The 16,672-nt window shown below is 49.1% G+C and overlaps 1 protein-coding gene across 1 annotated transcript; it reads left to right on the top strand.

Moving 5' to 3' along the window:
* The first annotated feature begins 12,786 nt into the window (after window positions 1-12,786).
* LOC100037584 (fasciclin-like arabinogalactan protein 15) lies at window positions 12,787-15,754 on the top strand. The gene is made up of 2 exons (XM_044600947.1): window positions 12,787-14,193; window positions 15,341-15,754. The coding sequence occupies exons 1-2, from the start codon at window positions 12,888-12,890 to the stop codon at window positions 15,412-15,414; spliced, it is 1,380 nt and encodes a 459-aa protein (XP_044456882.1). The 5' UTR covers window positions 12,787-12,887; the 3' UTR covers window positions 15,415-15,754.
* The last annotated feature ends 918 nt before the right edge of the window (window positions 15,755-16,672 follow it).

Raw genomic sequence — 16,672 nt, 5'->3', positions numbered from 1 at the left:
GTTGCTATTGCTTTCTTCATGACTTATACATGTTCCTGTAACTATGAGATTATGCAACTCCCGTTTACCGGAGGAACACTTTGGGTGCTACCAAACGTCACAACGTAACTGGGTGATTATAAAGGAGTACTACAGGTGTCTCCAAAGGTACATGTTGGGTTGGCGTATTTCGAGATTAGGTTTTGTCACTCCGATTGTCGGAGAGGTATCTCTGGGCCCTCTCGGTAATGCACATCACTATAAGCCTTGCAAGCAATGTGACTAATGAGTTAGTTGCGGGATGATGCATTACGTAACGAGTAAAGAGACTTGCCGGTAACGAGATTGAACTAGGTATTGGATACCGACGATCGAATCTCGGGCAAGTAACATACCGATGACAAAGGGAACAACGTATGTTGTTATGCGGTTTGACCAATAAAGATCTTCGTAGAATATGTGGGAGCCAATATGAGCATCCAGGTTCCGCTATTGGTTATTGACCGAGAATAGTTTTAGGTCATGTCTACATTGTTCTCGAACCCGTAGGGTCCGCACGCTTAAGGTTTCGATGACAGTTATATTATGAGTTTATGAGTTTTGATGTACCGAAGGAGTTCGGAGTCCCGAATGAGATCGGGGACATGACGAGGAGTCTCGAAATGGTCGAGACATAAAGATCGATATATTGGACGACTATATTCGGACTTCAGAAAGGTTCCGAGTGATTTGGGTATTTTTTGGAGTACCGGAGAGTTACGGGAATTCGCCGGGGAGCATATGGGCCTTATTGGGCCATACAGGAATAGAGGAGAGAGGCCGAAAGGAAGGGGGCGCGCAGCCCCCCTCTGGTCCGAATTGGACAAGGGGTGCGGCCCCCCTTTCCTTCCTCCTCTCTCCCTCTTTCCCCCCTTCTCCTACTCCAACAAGGAAGGAGGGAGTCCTACTCCCGGTGGGAGTAGGACTCCCCTTGGCGCGCCCCTCCTAGGCCGGCCGTCCCCTCCCCCCTTACGCCTTTATATACGGGGGCAGGGGGCACCCCAAGACAACACAAGTTGATCTACGGATCGTTCCTTAGCCGTGTGCGGTGCCCCCCTCCACCATATTCCACCTCGGTCATATCGTCGCGGAGTTTAGGCGAAGCCCTGCGCCGGTAGAGCATCATCATTGTCACCACACCGTCATGCTGACGGAACTCATCCCCGAAGCTTTGCTGGATCGGAGCCCGGGGATCGTCATCGAGCTGAACGTGTGCTAAACTCGGAGGTGCCGTACGTTCGGTACTTGGATCGGTCGAATCGTGAAGACGTACGACTACATCAACCGCGTTGTCATAACGCTTCCGCCTACGGTCTACGAGGGTACGTGGATGAACACTCTCCCCTCTCGTTGCTATGCAATCACCATGATCTTGCGTGTGCATAGGAAAATTTTGAAATTACTACATTCCCCAACACTATCAACAGGCAAGCTGTTACCCGTCGTGTCAGCATCGTTAATTGGCGAGAACGGACTGGCAATTTAATTGGTGTTCAGCCCGACGGCCCTCAGGAAGACAAGGCCGATACTGTGAGAGTGAGGCATTCTTGGCTAAAACTGGTCAGAGGAAACACCAATCCGTGCCCTCAGGGTTCCAATGACGTGGTTGTGCAGTAGTACGCGCGAGCCTATCTTTGGTATGTACTAACCAAGGTAGTCTTCTCAGATGCAACCGGGAATTCAGCCCTCTCGATGTTCCTGGAGCTACTCAATAACTGGGATACCCAGTATAGCTGGGGTTCGGCCGCACTAGCATATTTATATCGTCGGGTAAGAGATATTTGCAACCATTTATCTTGCATTTGTCATGCGCCTCCATATCTAACATGTTTGTTTGATTGCAGCTTGACTTGGCGTGTCGCAGGAAGGGAGATACATCCTCATTGGCTGGGTTTGTTTGGAGCCTATCCGTGTGGATGTGGGAGCGGATCCTGGTTGGACAGCCCGACTTCAAGAACCCCAACATGCCAAACCCACGGGGGAATCATGACGGGCTGCATGATGATGATCCATATCGGCGCCCTACGCTTGCTTACTATTGGGAACAAGTGACTGTGTACACAGGAAGCTCGCATGTGCGATATAAGTGATATATGAATGAGCTGGACACCTTGACTGCTGAGCAGGTATAGAGAAGTTCGATAAGACCAAATTTAGTCAAGAATGAAACTTGTATCTAACAATGTATCTCTTTGTTTTGCAGGTACATTGGTTGCCTTATATGGAAGGTCGTGACTTTGATCTTAATGAGATGTGCACGCGTGATAGCCATCTTTGACGGGCGAGGTGCCCAATGATATGCTTCTTCGCAGTCGAGTGGCACTTTGTAGACCGTGTGGCAAGACAATTTGGAAGAAGACAAGGTATTCCAATTGAGGAGAGCAACGAGGAAACGCTATCTCTGCATCGGTGAGCAAGCATGCCTTGAGTATGTAGTAGAGCATTGAATAAGTCTATGTTTGCTAATGCTTTGTCCTGTGCATCATTTGTAGGTTCGATCGAAGGAACAATTAGGATATATCGGATTGGGCAAACAAACACCATGCGTGGATAGAAATTTGGAATCAAAGAGACACGTTAGTGCAATCAGAGAATAGACCTCATAATCAGTCAGCATATCAGAAGTATCAAGTGTGGTATGCAGATCGTTACCGGTTAAAGCTAAAGCCTGGTTGGACTCGCGAGGAGTGGTCGGAGTTGGTGCCTGAAGAGCCGGAGACCGCAGAAGGTTATCATACCTTCAACACGGCTGTGAGAGACACCAGAGGGGCTCACGTTGACTATGCACCGATCCATGACGAAATGGTAGTCTGTTTGACCTATTCTAACATACTTGCATCATGTTGTCTTCTTTCAAATACATAAGTTTGGTGTGTTCATGAATTGCAGGGCAGAGAGTTGCTTATGTGTGTCAACGATGCCAATGTTGCACTGAGTCATCCACCTGGTGGTGTATTATCTGAGAGGACTCTTAGGAGCACGATGGAGGTGTGACCAATATATTATAAAAGTTTCTTTTCGAGGAATATTTATTTGCATCTCATATCATAGCATAATTTGTGTTGTTGCACAAGTTCAAGAAGCGGTTTCATAAGATGGCAGCAATGCTTTCTTGCCATGGTGCTCAGTCCAGTGACGTGTATGCACCTGGTAGCCGCTCCGCCAGAGCTAATAGACGGCGTTATCTCCAGAACGATGTGGACATGGAGGAGGAGGTCCATGAAGAGGAGCCAACACATCAAGAGGAGCCAACACATCATGAGGAGCATGAGTATGATGCAACACATCAAGAGGATCATGAGTATGATGTTGATTCTCCACAACCATCACAGGTTACACAATCGACACAAGGCAATGCTCGCTCTAGGAAAGGCAAAGCCATAGCTAAGACACCAAGCAAGAAAGGTAGAAAGAAGACATGGAACACACAATTCCATAGTCTGGAGTATCCTCATCAGCTTATCCCAACAGGAATGCAAAGATATAAGGCCAACATTGAGGCAGAGGAGGAGGCATACAACGAAGAGGAGGAGGAGGCTAGCGAAGAGGAGGAGCCTACACTTGCAACCCTCATGAAGAGAGGAAGGAGGAAGTGAGCTTCTTGTTTGGAAGTGCATGAACTAGGTGGCATTTGTATGCATGAACTTGGTGTCGTGGTAAAAACTTTTATGGTTGTCTTGAATTTGGTGTCTTATGTATGCACTTGGTGTCTTATGTATGCATGATTTTGTCGTGCTGAAAAATCTGTGAACTTGTTGTCGTTTGTATGCAAGAATTTGTCGTGGTGAAAGTTCTGTGAAATGTGCTATCTTCTGTGTTGTATGAACTTGTCATATGAATATATATGTGATATCTTCTTGTGTCAAAAAGCAAGTTCAAAATAATGTACAGGGTCCCAGACGCCAGGGTCCTTGGTGTCTGGTTTCAAGTCAGGGGACCATACGCCACGGTCCCTGGCGTATGGTGGTCGACTAGAAGCAAAAGCAGGATCCTGGACAGCAGAAACAGGGCCGCCAGACACCAGGGTCCATGGCGTCCGGCCCTGGTGTAGTACTTTTTTCATTTCGTTCATATTTTGTCAAACCATAGTATCAAATGACATAGATATTTTGTTCTATCAAACACCCATAGTATCGAATGACAAACATTAGTGTTCACATAATAGAAAATGAAAAACATAGTTATCACATAATCTCAAATTACACAAATAGTCTCGAATGAGAAGTTCATCACATACAATGTCTCGAATGACATAACTAGTTCATGACCACGATGGTCCATGATAGTTGAAACGACATGAACATCACATATAACTCGGTTTCCTGTAGCAATGCAAGTCAACAACCCTTTTCCATTCCCATTCTTGCAGCATTTCTTAAATCTTGCCATCATCAGTTATGTCAATCAATTTTCTTTCCCCGGGGCCATCTGACTGCATCCTGTTGACGTAGTACAAAAAATCCTCTTCCTTCAACCCTTGCTTCAACATAAATTTAGTCTTCAACCAATCGAAAGTGAGGTCCACTTCACTAACTTGCACAACACATGAATACAAGCCTTGGACATGAACAACATGGCTAAGCACCCACTGAGTACCCTTAGCCATCTACAACACACAAATCTCTTAGTACCTAACCTATGATACATAAAACCACGAGGAAAACAAACTAGGGTTTGCACAAAACTATGATACATTGAACCAACCAAAAAATCGGGGTGGAGTTGATTTACCTTCTTGTTTGGAAATCCTGAAGATCCAACAGTGAAACCGGACCGATTCATGAGAGATTTGAGGGGGGTTAGGGTGGTTGAGAGGAGTGACGTTGGCAGGGGCTAGAGGTGAGAGTGAGTGGAGGTGAATGGAATGAGAGGGTATAGGTGGAGATGAATGGATGAGAGGGCTAGAGGTGGGCCCAAAGGATCTTATCCACTCGAAAGATGCTCTCTAGATAGGGACCCAGACGCCAGGGACCTTGGCTTCTGGGTGTGCACAATTGCAACATCAAAAAAGCTCTCTGGACAGGGACCTAGACGCCAGGGACCTTGGCGTCTGGGTGTGCACAATTGCAAACATCAAAAAGCTCTCTAGACAGGGACCCAGACGCCAAGGACCTTGGCGTCTGGGTGTGCACAAATGCAAACATAAAAATGCTCTATGTATAGGAACCCCAGAGGCATCAGACAGGTGTCTGGTCTCCTGCGCGACCAAAATGACCCAGACGCCATGGTTTGTGGCGTCTGGGTCACCGAAAGACCAAAACGATCCAGACGCCACGGTCTGTGGTGTCTGGGTCGCCGCGAGGCATCAGCCACAACAGACAGGTGTCTGGTCTCCTGCTGACCAAAATGACCCAGACGCCAGGTACCGTGGCGTCTGGGTGTGCACATTTACAAACTGGAATTTTGCTCTCTGGATAGGGACCCAGACGCCAGGGACCGTGGCGTCTGGCTGTGCACATTTGCAAACTAGAATCTTGCTCTCTGGATAGGGACCCAGACGTCAGGGTCTATGGCGTCTGGCCCAGAGTTTTTGCTTGGCAACTTGTTGCACACACTTTTAAACATTGGAAATCAAACAAAAATATGAACAAAGCATAGTTTGCACATAATGTTAAATAGGTTGCACATAAGTAGTTCATGACCACACAAGGTCTCGAATAACAAGTTCGCACATGATGTCTCAAATGACATAAGTAGTTCATGACCACATAAGGTCTCGAATAACAAGTTCACACACGATGTCTCGAATGACATAAGTAGTTCATGACCACACAAGGTCTCGAATGACAAGTTCATACATTAAACAAAGTCTCAATAGTCCATCATCGACGCCGGTGCCTTTCCATTTGTCTACTGAGTAGTACGGGGCCACTTTCCCTTCTTGTCATGTGCCTCGTCCTCCTCTCGTGCATCGCGAGCCCTTGCAAGTTTTCTTGCCCTCTCTTCTTGACGAGCCTCTTTCTCTTTTCGTGCCCTCTCTTGCTCACGCTTCGTGCGCTCGTTCTTCTCCTTCTCACGACACTCATGCTCCAATCCCCATGCAAAGGACTCCTCGAATAGGCGCTGCCTCCGTAAGCAATCTCGATGTTGGTCCTCTTGGACATCTTTTGGTACCTCGTGATCTATCCAAGTGAAGTACTTGCAAAGTGGAGGAGGCGACTACATAAAAATCATGTTTTTGTTAGTAATATGAGTTCAAACTTGATGAGGTTTTTTGTATGTACACCTAACATACCGGTGGTATGTCATATGCGTTAGTTGGCATTCGATGATCATGTGCATAGTTGGGACACACGAAAAACCTTCTACCTTCTGTCCATGACTTCTTGCGGTCCGTGGACACCTTCAGCTTGCAAACATCACCACACCAACATGGTGGTGTGGGCACATCCTTCTCCTTCTCCTTCTCTAACCTGGCCTCCATCCACGTCTTCGGCATGTCCTCTTGGTCCGCGCACGCCGGCCTCGTCCTGGAACCGGATGAAGCCATGCCTACAAAAAGAACAATTGTTAGCACAAGACACAAAGAGAGTACATGAGTAAATACGGTAAATCAATAAATGCTAGGAATTGTATGAACAAATAATATACCAATATTATTAGATCAACCATCTGTATTAAGCAAATAACCGAAGGCCGATCCATTATCAACCATTCCTCTACGACCACCACCACCTCTAGCACTTGTGCTTCCTCTACGAACACTAGCACCTCTAGCACTTGTGCTTGCTCGACCACCACCTCTAGCACTTGTGCCCGCTCGACCACCACCTTTAGCACTTGTACTCCCTCTACGAACACTAGCACCTCTAGCACTTGTGCTCCCTCTACGACCACCACTACCACCTGACACTTGTGCTTCCTCGACCACCACCACCGTCACCTCTTCCACCTCGTTCACCATCAGTGCCACCTCCATGACTTGTTTTTCTTTTTTTGGTTTTCCTTTTCTTGCATGTCCGCTCATTGTGTCCCCCTTCACCGCACACCCCACAGTTGATAGTGTCAGGAGCCTCCATGAAATGACCGCTATCAAATTGTTTCATGCCAGTGTATCCAGCCAAGTCATCCATATCACCCCTGAACCTCTTAGTTCTCCTTCTACCCTTGGTCTCCACCTTCAGAAGAGGGTCTGGCCTAATATGAGGGCCATGGTACTCAGGCCACTGTGATTGGTCCAAGAAAGGGTGAAATCTTGGTGCCCATGTCAACCTAGTAGCTTCCACATGGAACTCTTGCATCTGCACGATTTTTCCATCACAAACATGTATGTTTCTCGCTTTCGCCACCGTTATCAAATGCGAGCATGGCCAATGATACTTACTAGGCCTCTCGCACTGGCACCACCGAGTCTTCAGACGCACCTCAAATGCAGCACCACCATATTGAAAACTGTCTCGTGTTGTGCCACCTGGCTCATCAATTTGATAGATCATTTCAATTTTGTCGAATATGATAACTTGTTGTCGTGAAGACTTGCTTGCTTGTAACTGCAACCATTCATCAACCTTTTCCGGATAATCCTTTTTTTCACCTATCCATTTTGCAGTATCTTCAGAATGCCTCTGAAAGTACTCATTAAGCTTGAAGAAAGTGTACTCCACTATTGCAGTCACCGGTAATGCACGAGCATCCTTCAGCACATTGTTGAAACATTCTATCAGATTGCTCATCATGTCGCCATATCGCCTACCACCATCGTCATGAGCGCGTTCCCACTTGTGCTTCTCGCTTAAATTCCTAGTTAAGAACTCTTTTCCCCCTTCGTTCACCGCTGCAAATAGTTTGTTGTACCGAGCATCGAAACCTTCGGTGGTGAAGGCCACACATACATGGGTAAGGTCTTTGCTGAGCTCCTTGCTCTTACATGCCCGGTAAAAGTTGGCCACGAAATGCCTCATGCACCATCTGTGGTGAAGCTTTGAAAATCCTGGAATAACAATGTCCATTGCCTTGAGTATGCCATGGTGCCGGTCCAATATGATGCATACCTCCCTAGCCCCAATCACATTGTGCCTAACATGACCCATGAACCACTCCCAGTTGTCTTGGTGCTCGGAAGGCACCAAAGCAAATGCACATGGCAACACGTTGTCGTTTGATGAGTGCGCCATTGCTACCATTAGTGTGCCCTTGTATCTACCGGTCAAGAACGTGCCATCTATAGACAAGACCGGACGACAATGCTGAAACGCCTCCACACATTGTCCATAACTCCAGAAGGCACGGTGGAACACTCCCTCGTGATCCTCGACCACATGAAACATGCCCGGGTTCTTATGTGCAATCGCGGCCAACAACCTTGGGAGCTGGTTGTATGCTTCTTCATAACCACCATACAACATTCTAATAGCATTTGCCTTTGCCTTCCATGCCTTCCCATACTTGACTTCATAACCAAATTGTTTTTTCACCGTCCGCATGAGAAACCTCACTTTCATAGTGGGATCAAAGCCTATGTCTTTCATCCATTTGTACCCGAGATACTTAGATGTGAGTTGACGGTGTGTCGTTCGAAGTCGTTTAGATGGCGGTTTGCACGTATGAGTGGCAACACAACTTCTTAACACCCATTCTTCGGTTTCTTTAAGCTTTCTTGAACGAACCTTCCATGGGCATCCTTCTTGCTCACACTTCACGGTGTAACGCAACTTCATGTCGGAGTGCTCAACATAAATTGGCCTATGGTTCCGAATGGCATAGTCAGCCAATCAAAACTTCAGCATAGGCAAGCTCAGAAACTTCACTCCTTTCTCCAAATAAGCATTCTCGTCCTCATTCTCCACCCTTGGTTCTCCTGGATCCGGGCATGGTGTTGGCTCAATCGCCGTCATTCTCATTCCACCGTCAACAACAACTTTATGGGCAAGGCTGAGATCTTTAAACAAGTGAGTTCTTTTTTCTAAGCCCGTCAGCTCAAAGTGGATTTGGTTTTCCTTCTTTGTGAATCCATCCTCGTCCAATTGTTCAACTGGACCCTCGTCATCCGAGTCATACGCATATTGACGCCTAAAAGACAAGTCACGATCCATGTCCTTTTGCGCTATGTACGCATCCAAGCCACCAACATCATTACCATGAAACCCTTCCTCTTGCTCTTCGTCGTCATCATAAGCATCTTCATCCTCTTGAATTACTTCGTCACTAGCAATCACCTCAACTTCATTTGCTTGGCTAGTTGGTGGTTGGCTAGAAGCATTGGGGGCATACAACTCAACCTCATTTGCTTTAATAGATGGTACACGGGGACGTGGTTGGCGATAAGCATTGGGGGCATCAACCACAACCCTATGCTCAACAAGTGGCACCATTGTCCTCTCGCTCATGTCATCCATTGGGGAAGAGACATGCCGGTTCAAATCAAAGGTAAACCGAGGAGATTCAACCTTGGTGGCAAACAATTCAAGTGACTTGTCTTCCGATTGGGAAACTTTTTCCTTGTATACATCCCAATGCAAATCCGAGGTGATAGGCATACTTTTCAAGCGAGATTTGGCTCCAACTCCAACATCATACCTTCCTATTAACTTAACATCAACATTGGTGTCCATCCACTTTAAGACTTGTCTCACTTTTGCAACAACATCCTCATAGCTAGGGCTTGTATCAAAAACCAATGGTTCCTCACCCGTGTCGGCATTGTTACTCAAGAATGCCTCCTTGTCCATGTAATGAACATTAACAAGTCTCTCCATCTAAAAATAACATGAATGCATTTAAGACTTCAATGAGAATTGGTGTTTATCCAAATACATCTCATTATATCCAAATCATATCAACACTAAATTATTGGTGATGTCCACAAAAGTATCACTAATTAACACACACTAAGCAAAGTTAACCCTAATCACTAACTAACCCTAACCCCCAATCTTTCTACTCAACAAGCATATATTCCTACTACACACCATGCATATCACTATATTATCAAAGTTAACCAAGCTATTCACACTAATATAAGGGAGAAAACATGAACTAGGGTTCCACCAACATGTATAAAATGCAACCAAAATAACAAGATTTAACCAAAAATAATTGGATGATTTGGGGGAGATTACCAAGAGCAACAAAGTGATGGAAAGATCCACCTAAGGGATGCACCTTTTGGAGAGGATTTGAGGGGGAGCTTGAGGGGTGGGAGAGAGTGTGAGAGCTCCAAGTGTTCTTCAAGCTCGGGTTGTGGATTGGGGAAAGTGTGTGGGGTGGGTCCCACACTCTCTCTCGTGGGTTATCCAGTTACCAGGGCCAGACGCCAGGAACCCCTGGAGTCTGGCCCCTTTGCCACGTCAGCAGGTCAACCGGCAGGCGGACAGTGCGGGCCAGGGGCCAGGGTGCCTGGCGTATGCTTCGCAACCCAGACGCCAGGGATGTTGGCGTCTCCCAAAGAGGTCATAATCGATTTTTTTTGGAAACAAGGTCAAATCATGATTTTGTTAACTCTTTAGGTCATAACAGTAATTTTGTCCGCCAGCAGCAGGCTTTTCTTAACCATGCTCTTAGGCCAACTCCACCGCACGACCCCAAACGGACGTCCGTTTTGTCCGGATTATGTACGTTTGGGTAGCGATTTGGGGTCGTGTCCGGGCGTGTCCTGGGATGCGATGGCCGTGTGCCCAGCGCGCGGACGCATCCTTTTGCCCTATCCTGTCCGTTAGGGCCAAAAATGCCCAAATTTTCATCAAAACTAGTTTCCAACCCAAATATTTGTCTGAAAATTAAAATAGTTTTACAACCCAATTGAAATTGTCTTTAATAAAATATTTTTACAACCAAATCGAAATTGTCTTGACTAAACATAAAATGGACCAATACATCTATTGGTTGCCAATGTGATCCCACACGTGCTCAATCAAGTCATTTTGAAGATTCAAATGAGTGTGCCAATCACGCATCTCACGGTGGAATTGAGCAAACTGTTCAAATGTGGTCGGGTCTTGGTGCAGGGGCTCAATATTTTCACATTGATAGTCAAATCCTTGGTCGAAGATACTCTCATCACGCTCGTCCTCGACGATCATGTTGTGCATGATCACACAAGCAGTCATCACCTCCCAAAGCTTCCTTTCATCCCATGACAGTGCAAGGTTTCGAACGGTACCCCATCGGGATTGAAGCACACCAAAAGCACGTTCCACATCCTTTCTAACACTCTTGCATTTGGGCAAATCTCTTTCTCTTCTCACCTTGGGGTTTCGAGATTGTCTTCACAAAAGTTGACCACTGAGGATATATACCATCTGCTAGATAGTATCCCTTGTTGTAATGGTGGCCGTTGATCTCAAAGTTGACAGGTGGGGAGTGGCCTTCTGCAAGCCTCGCGAAGACTGGAGAACGCTGCAGCACGTTGATATCATTGTGAGAACCTGCCATGCCAAAGAAAGAATGCCATATCCAAAGATCCTGTGACGCCACCGCTTCTAATATGGCAGTGCACACCTTGACATGCCCTTTGTACTGGCCCTGCCAAGCAAATGGACAGTTCTTCCACTCCCAGTGCATACAATCTATGCTGCCAAGCATGCCTGGAAAGCCTCTAGCTGCGTTGGTCGCCAACAATCTCTCTGTATCAGCGGCAGTTGGCTGCCTCAAGTACTCTGGGCCAAACACCTCGATCACAGCCTGGCAAAACTTGTACATTGACATCAGACATGTTGTCTCATTCATACGCACATACTCATCCACCAGATCGCCTGGAATTCCATATGCAAGCATGCAGATGGCCGCGGTGCATTTCTGGTAAGAGGAGAATCCAAGCTTGCCAAGGGCATCCGTCTTGCACTCGAAGTATGGGTCATGAGCACTCCCTCTCGGATACGATTGAACACATGCCTAGCCATTCGAAAACGGCGACGGAATTTATCCAGCTTGAAGAGAGGGGTGTTGGCAAAGTAATCAACATAGAACAGAGCGTGGCCTCTCTCCCTGTTGCGGTTCAGGCTGGGAGCACGGCCAGGGAATGACCCCCTATACCGAGGAAGCTGCCGTTGAATGTGGTCGTGAACGACCAGTGCAGTCACCACAATATCTTCATCATCCGACGACGAATCGTCCAATGAACAAAGAAAGTGATGGAAGAAAAACGCGTCTCCACTGTCCATACCTCTGTGGGCAAAATGCCAAACACCTTGCGGGCGTGGTGGCGAAGAGGCCGCGATGATTACCTCGACGCAACAGGGGTGGTTGTCGGCCGGCTACTGGCCGCTGTGGAGCTCTTGTCGGGAGCTGTCGAGGACGCCGTGCTGCGTCGCCGACGGTCCTGTCCCCTCTGCGGCCGGCAAAGACGTCGACGGCCAAACCTCCGATCGACGGCCAAAACTACGGCCACAGCACGGGCGTGGTGGCGGCCATGTCGAGAAGTGGTTTGGTAGGGACGGCCGGAGGCTGCGCGGTGAGGAGGCGGCCGGAGAATAGCGGCGGCGCCGGCGGCGAGGCGGGGCGAAAGAGAGAGGGTAGAAGCGTTGGAAGCGGAGGGACTGCTAGTGTCTCAGACAGACGGGCCACGGTGGGGACAAGGGCGTGCGTCCAAGCCGTTCGCGCGCGTCCGTTTCACCCCAAACCGAGCGCAAGTTTGGGTCGAGGATGGGTCAAAAATGAACGGAATCCGGACATTTGTCCGTTTGTGACCGTGCGCTAGGCTGCGCTATTCGTTCGTTTTACTCCAAACGGACGGAGGCGGACATGACAGGGTCGCGCGATGGAGTTGACCTTACCAGCCTGACACCCACGACGCGTTCTCTCTCTCTCTTCAAGTAGCAGTGAACCCCACTCATGTTTCACACTCCGCCTTCTTCCCAAAGAAAAGAACGCACTACCACCGCAAACGCAAGCAGCAACCGCACCAAATCCAGAGCCAGCTAGAACCCGCCGCCATGGGCGCGCCGCTCTTCGGCGCCGTCCTCCTCTGCCTGGTACTCGCCGCGGCGGCGGTGCAGCAGCCCACATTGCCCTCCTCTTCAGCGGCCAACAGCTCCACGGGGGTGAACTCCAACTCGGTGCTGGTGGCGCTGCTGGACTCGCACTACACGGAGCTGGCGGAGCTGGTGGAGAAGGCGCTGCTGCTGCAGTCGCTGGAGGACGCCGTGGGGCGGGGCAACGTCACCATCTTCGCGCCCCGGAACGAGGCCCTCGAGCGGGACCTCGACCCGGAGTTCCGCGCCTTCCTCCTTGAGCCCCGCAACCTGCGCTCCCTCCAGCGCCTGCTCCTCTTCCACGTCCTCCCCTCCCGCCTGCACTCGCACTCCGCCTGGCCCGCCTCCACCGCGCGGATGACGCTCTCCGGCGAGCACCTCCAGCTGTCAGCCGACGGCCACAAGATGCTAGTCGGCACCGCGGAGGTCACGCGGCCGGACGCGGTGGTGAGGCCCGACGGGGTCATCCACGGCATCGAGCGGCTGCTGGTGCCGCGCTCAGTTCAGGAGGATTTCAACCGCCGCCGCAGCCTGGCTGCCATCTCGGCCGTGCTCCCCACGGGCGCCCCCGAGGTGGACCCCAGGACGCACAGGCTGAAAAAGCCCGCGCCGCCCGTGCCCCTCGGCGCGCCGCCCGTGCTGCCGGTCTGGGACGCCATGGCCCCCGGCCCTTCCATCGCGCCGGCGCCGGCCCCCGGCCCCGGATCCGGGAAGCACCACTTCGACGGGCACAGCCAGGTCAAGGACTTCATCCAGACGCTGGTCCTGTACGGCGGGTACAACGAGCTCGCGGATATCCTGGTGAACCTGACGTCGCTGGCGACGGAGATGGGGCGGCTGGTCTCGGAGGGGTATGTGCTCACAGTGCTGGCCCCCAATGACGAGGCCATGGCACGGCTGACCACGGACCAGCTGAGCGAGCCCGGGTCGCCGGAGAACATCCTCTACTACCACATGGTCCCCGAGTACCAGACGGAGGAGAGCATGTACAACGCCGTGCGGAGGTTCGGGACGGTGAGGTACGACACGCTGCGGCTGCCGCAGAAGGTGACGGCGAGGGAGGCGGACGGGTCGGTTAAGTTCGGGCACGGCGAGGGGTCCGCCTACCTCTTCGATCCGGATATCTACACCGACGGGAGGATCTCTGTGCAGGGCATCGACGCGGTGCTCTTCCCGCCGGTGGAGGACACGGCCAAGAGCGCCGGCGCCTCGCCCGTGAGGAAGGCCCTCGTCGTCACCGGCACGGCCAAGCCCAAGCTCCGACGAGGTCAGCACAGTAACTTGTATTATTCACACTAGTACTTCTTTTTTTGGTAATAGTATTAACATGAGTAGATGTAGAGATTGAGCAAGAATGGTCGTGTCGATGGTTAGTAGAAAGAAAGAAGAGGGTTGTGCGGGCGTGTCGGTGGTGGGTCGCCGTCGCATGGCTGTTGGTTCTACTAGTCACATTCGCCATTGCCTTGCCGGGCACCCAAGCAAAGCAATATGCGCACCTCACCAACAAAATTTGTGGTGTTAATTAACCCATTAATAATTGGCTTTATAGGTCTAGCTTAGATGTGTCACCTCACGCAGGACAGAGAGACAGAAGCTTTCAGTGGGCCCGGCGAGTTGGATAGTCGGGCCCGCGTGTAAGGGTGAAATTATTTAAGGGGTACTTACTACTAGTAGGAGTAAATGCCGCAGGGGTAGAATTCGTTGAAGCACGTCATTCGATTCGGTGAAAATGGTTGGTGGCACGTTCTCGTTCTGGTTCTGGTTCTGGGTGGGGAGGGGAGTAATAATAATAAAGAATCCAACGGAGGCGCGGAAGAAACCGCGTGTGCGCGCACCGCATTGTACGGGGAGACAGCGAGCGATGAGCTGTGCATTGACATCGATGTCTCAACCTCAACCTCAAGTGGTGGTGAGCTGGCCCCGCGTTGTCAGTGTCAGGGGATGGATCCAGGGAGGGCCATTATCACCACTACATACAGCTGTCCGTGCTGGCTCACCCGTGGGCTAGACTCTCCGCTTTGATTGCTTGTTTGGTGCATGACACGACATGTTTTTTCTTTTCGAAGAAGAGTAATGCGCCAACAAAGGTTGCATGGCGTCGAGATGGAGCATAGGTTTGGTTGGTGTCCTCTCCTTGTCACCAACCAGCACCACATCAGTAACCAATGCTGAAGTGACAGTGCACCTGTAAATGGGACGCACCACCCAACACCGAGGCCTGAAAATGAAAGAAAAAACATAGACATAACTTTCTTTTGGGCAGTGAACATAGACATAACTTTGCAACTCATTTAATCTATTTCTTTTTGCCAAAAGAACTCAATTGTCGGTGGCACTCCTTTTTTCTTTTCTTTACCTTCCAATTATGGACTCTCTCATCTTACCATCTTTTCTTCTCTTTGTCGGTGTTACAGGGAAGTTGTTGGAAGGGGCGTGCCATGTCGCGGCTGTCTTCGGTGGGCGATCACACTTCAAGAGCTGCCAGTAGATCATGGCCGATGATGGCGACCACGGATGTCTCCCTAGCTGCTTTGCTTGCCTCCTGAGGCTCAAAGATGAACATGAACCCAAGTACTAGTATCATGCTGAGTTTTGGTTAATAAGGCTAGCGAGGAAGGGAGACCTGGTGGTTTTGCTTGTTGGGCCGTCAGGAAATTAGGAGAAAAAATGGTGGATGGAAATTTGTTTATACGGGAGATCAGATCGACATCAGTGTATAGCATTTTTATCTTCTTCTTTATTTGTTTGATTTGTGGTTTAAGATGCTACATACTTTTTTGGCGAAACAAAGGGAATTCCCAAAACATGGGTACGTTTGCGACCACTCATCAGTTTGTTTCTCTGCATTTTGATCCTCCCTGCCTTCTACACTGTCAAATCAGCCACTTATTTTTTAAGGCGGAGACAGTATATAACAAATTGTATTTATTTATTTTTGAATGAAAGGAGTTCCCCCTTGGTTTCATCTTTTCCATTGATGAATGGTTTCATCTTTTCCATTGATGAAACCAAACAAACTAGGTTCGGGCATTAAGGCTAAAAACCTCTAAATATAAATCTTTTTAGAGATTTCAATATGAACTACATACAAATGTATATAGACATATTTTAGAGTGTAAATTCATTCATTTTGCTTTAGTGTGTATTGAAATTAGCTTTGTAGTATGTAGTCCGTATTGAAATATTTAAAATGTCTTATATTTAGGAACGGAGGGTGGCAAACCAGACAACATCAAGTCTAACAACCAATTGAGGCTTATTATTACTGACGACAACATACATAAAACAAGTCTAACAACCAATTGAGGCTTATTATTACTGACGACAACATACATAAAACCGACAAACACCACACACATTGCTCAATCTACGTAGAAGTTGGAGATCAGGGATTGGCAACGTTCATTGTCTGTCGCACTCGCCGGTAGTGCTAGTTGCAGGCAACATGAAGAAGCTCCCCGCACCGGCGGTCCTCCTCATCGGAGGAGATGTCATACACAACCGGCGCGGCTCCGTTGCCAGATGACTCGCCGTCGTGGGTGCTCCTGGGCTTCTTCGACACTTGCTCTTCGGCGTCGTCCTCTATGTCACCGAGGTTTGTGACAACCGGAGTCACGATCCCTAGTGTTACTCGTGAGGCCCGACGCTTGGCGGAGAGTTGCGCCTCGTCGGCGAGGTGTTCCGCCACCACGTGTCGGTTGGCAAGAAGGCCAATGATGGTCGTAGCATCGGCATCCTCAGCGCTG

This window comes from Triticum aestivum, chromosome 2A (assembly GCF_018294505.1).
Source record: "Triticum aestivum cultivar Chinese Spring chromosome 2A, IWGSC CS RefSeq v2.1, whole genome shotgun sequence".
Lineage (NCBI taxonomy): Eukaryota > Viridiplantae > Streptophyta > Magnoliopsida > Poales > Poaceae > Triticum > Triticum aestivum.
Note: the sequence above shows the minus strand (reverse complement) of the source record. Positions and strands in the feature narration are given on the sequence as shown.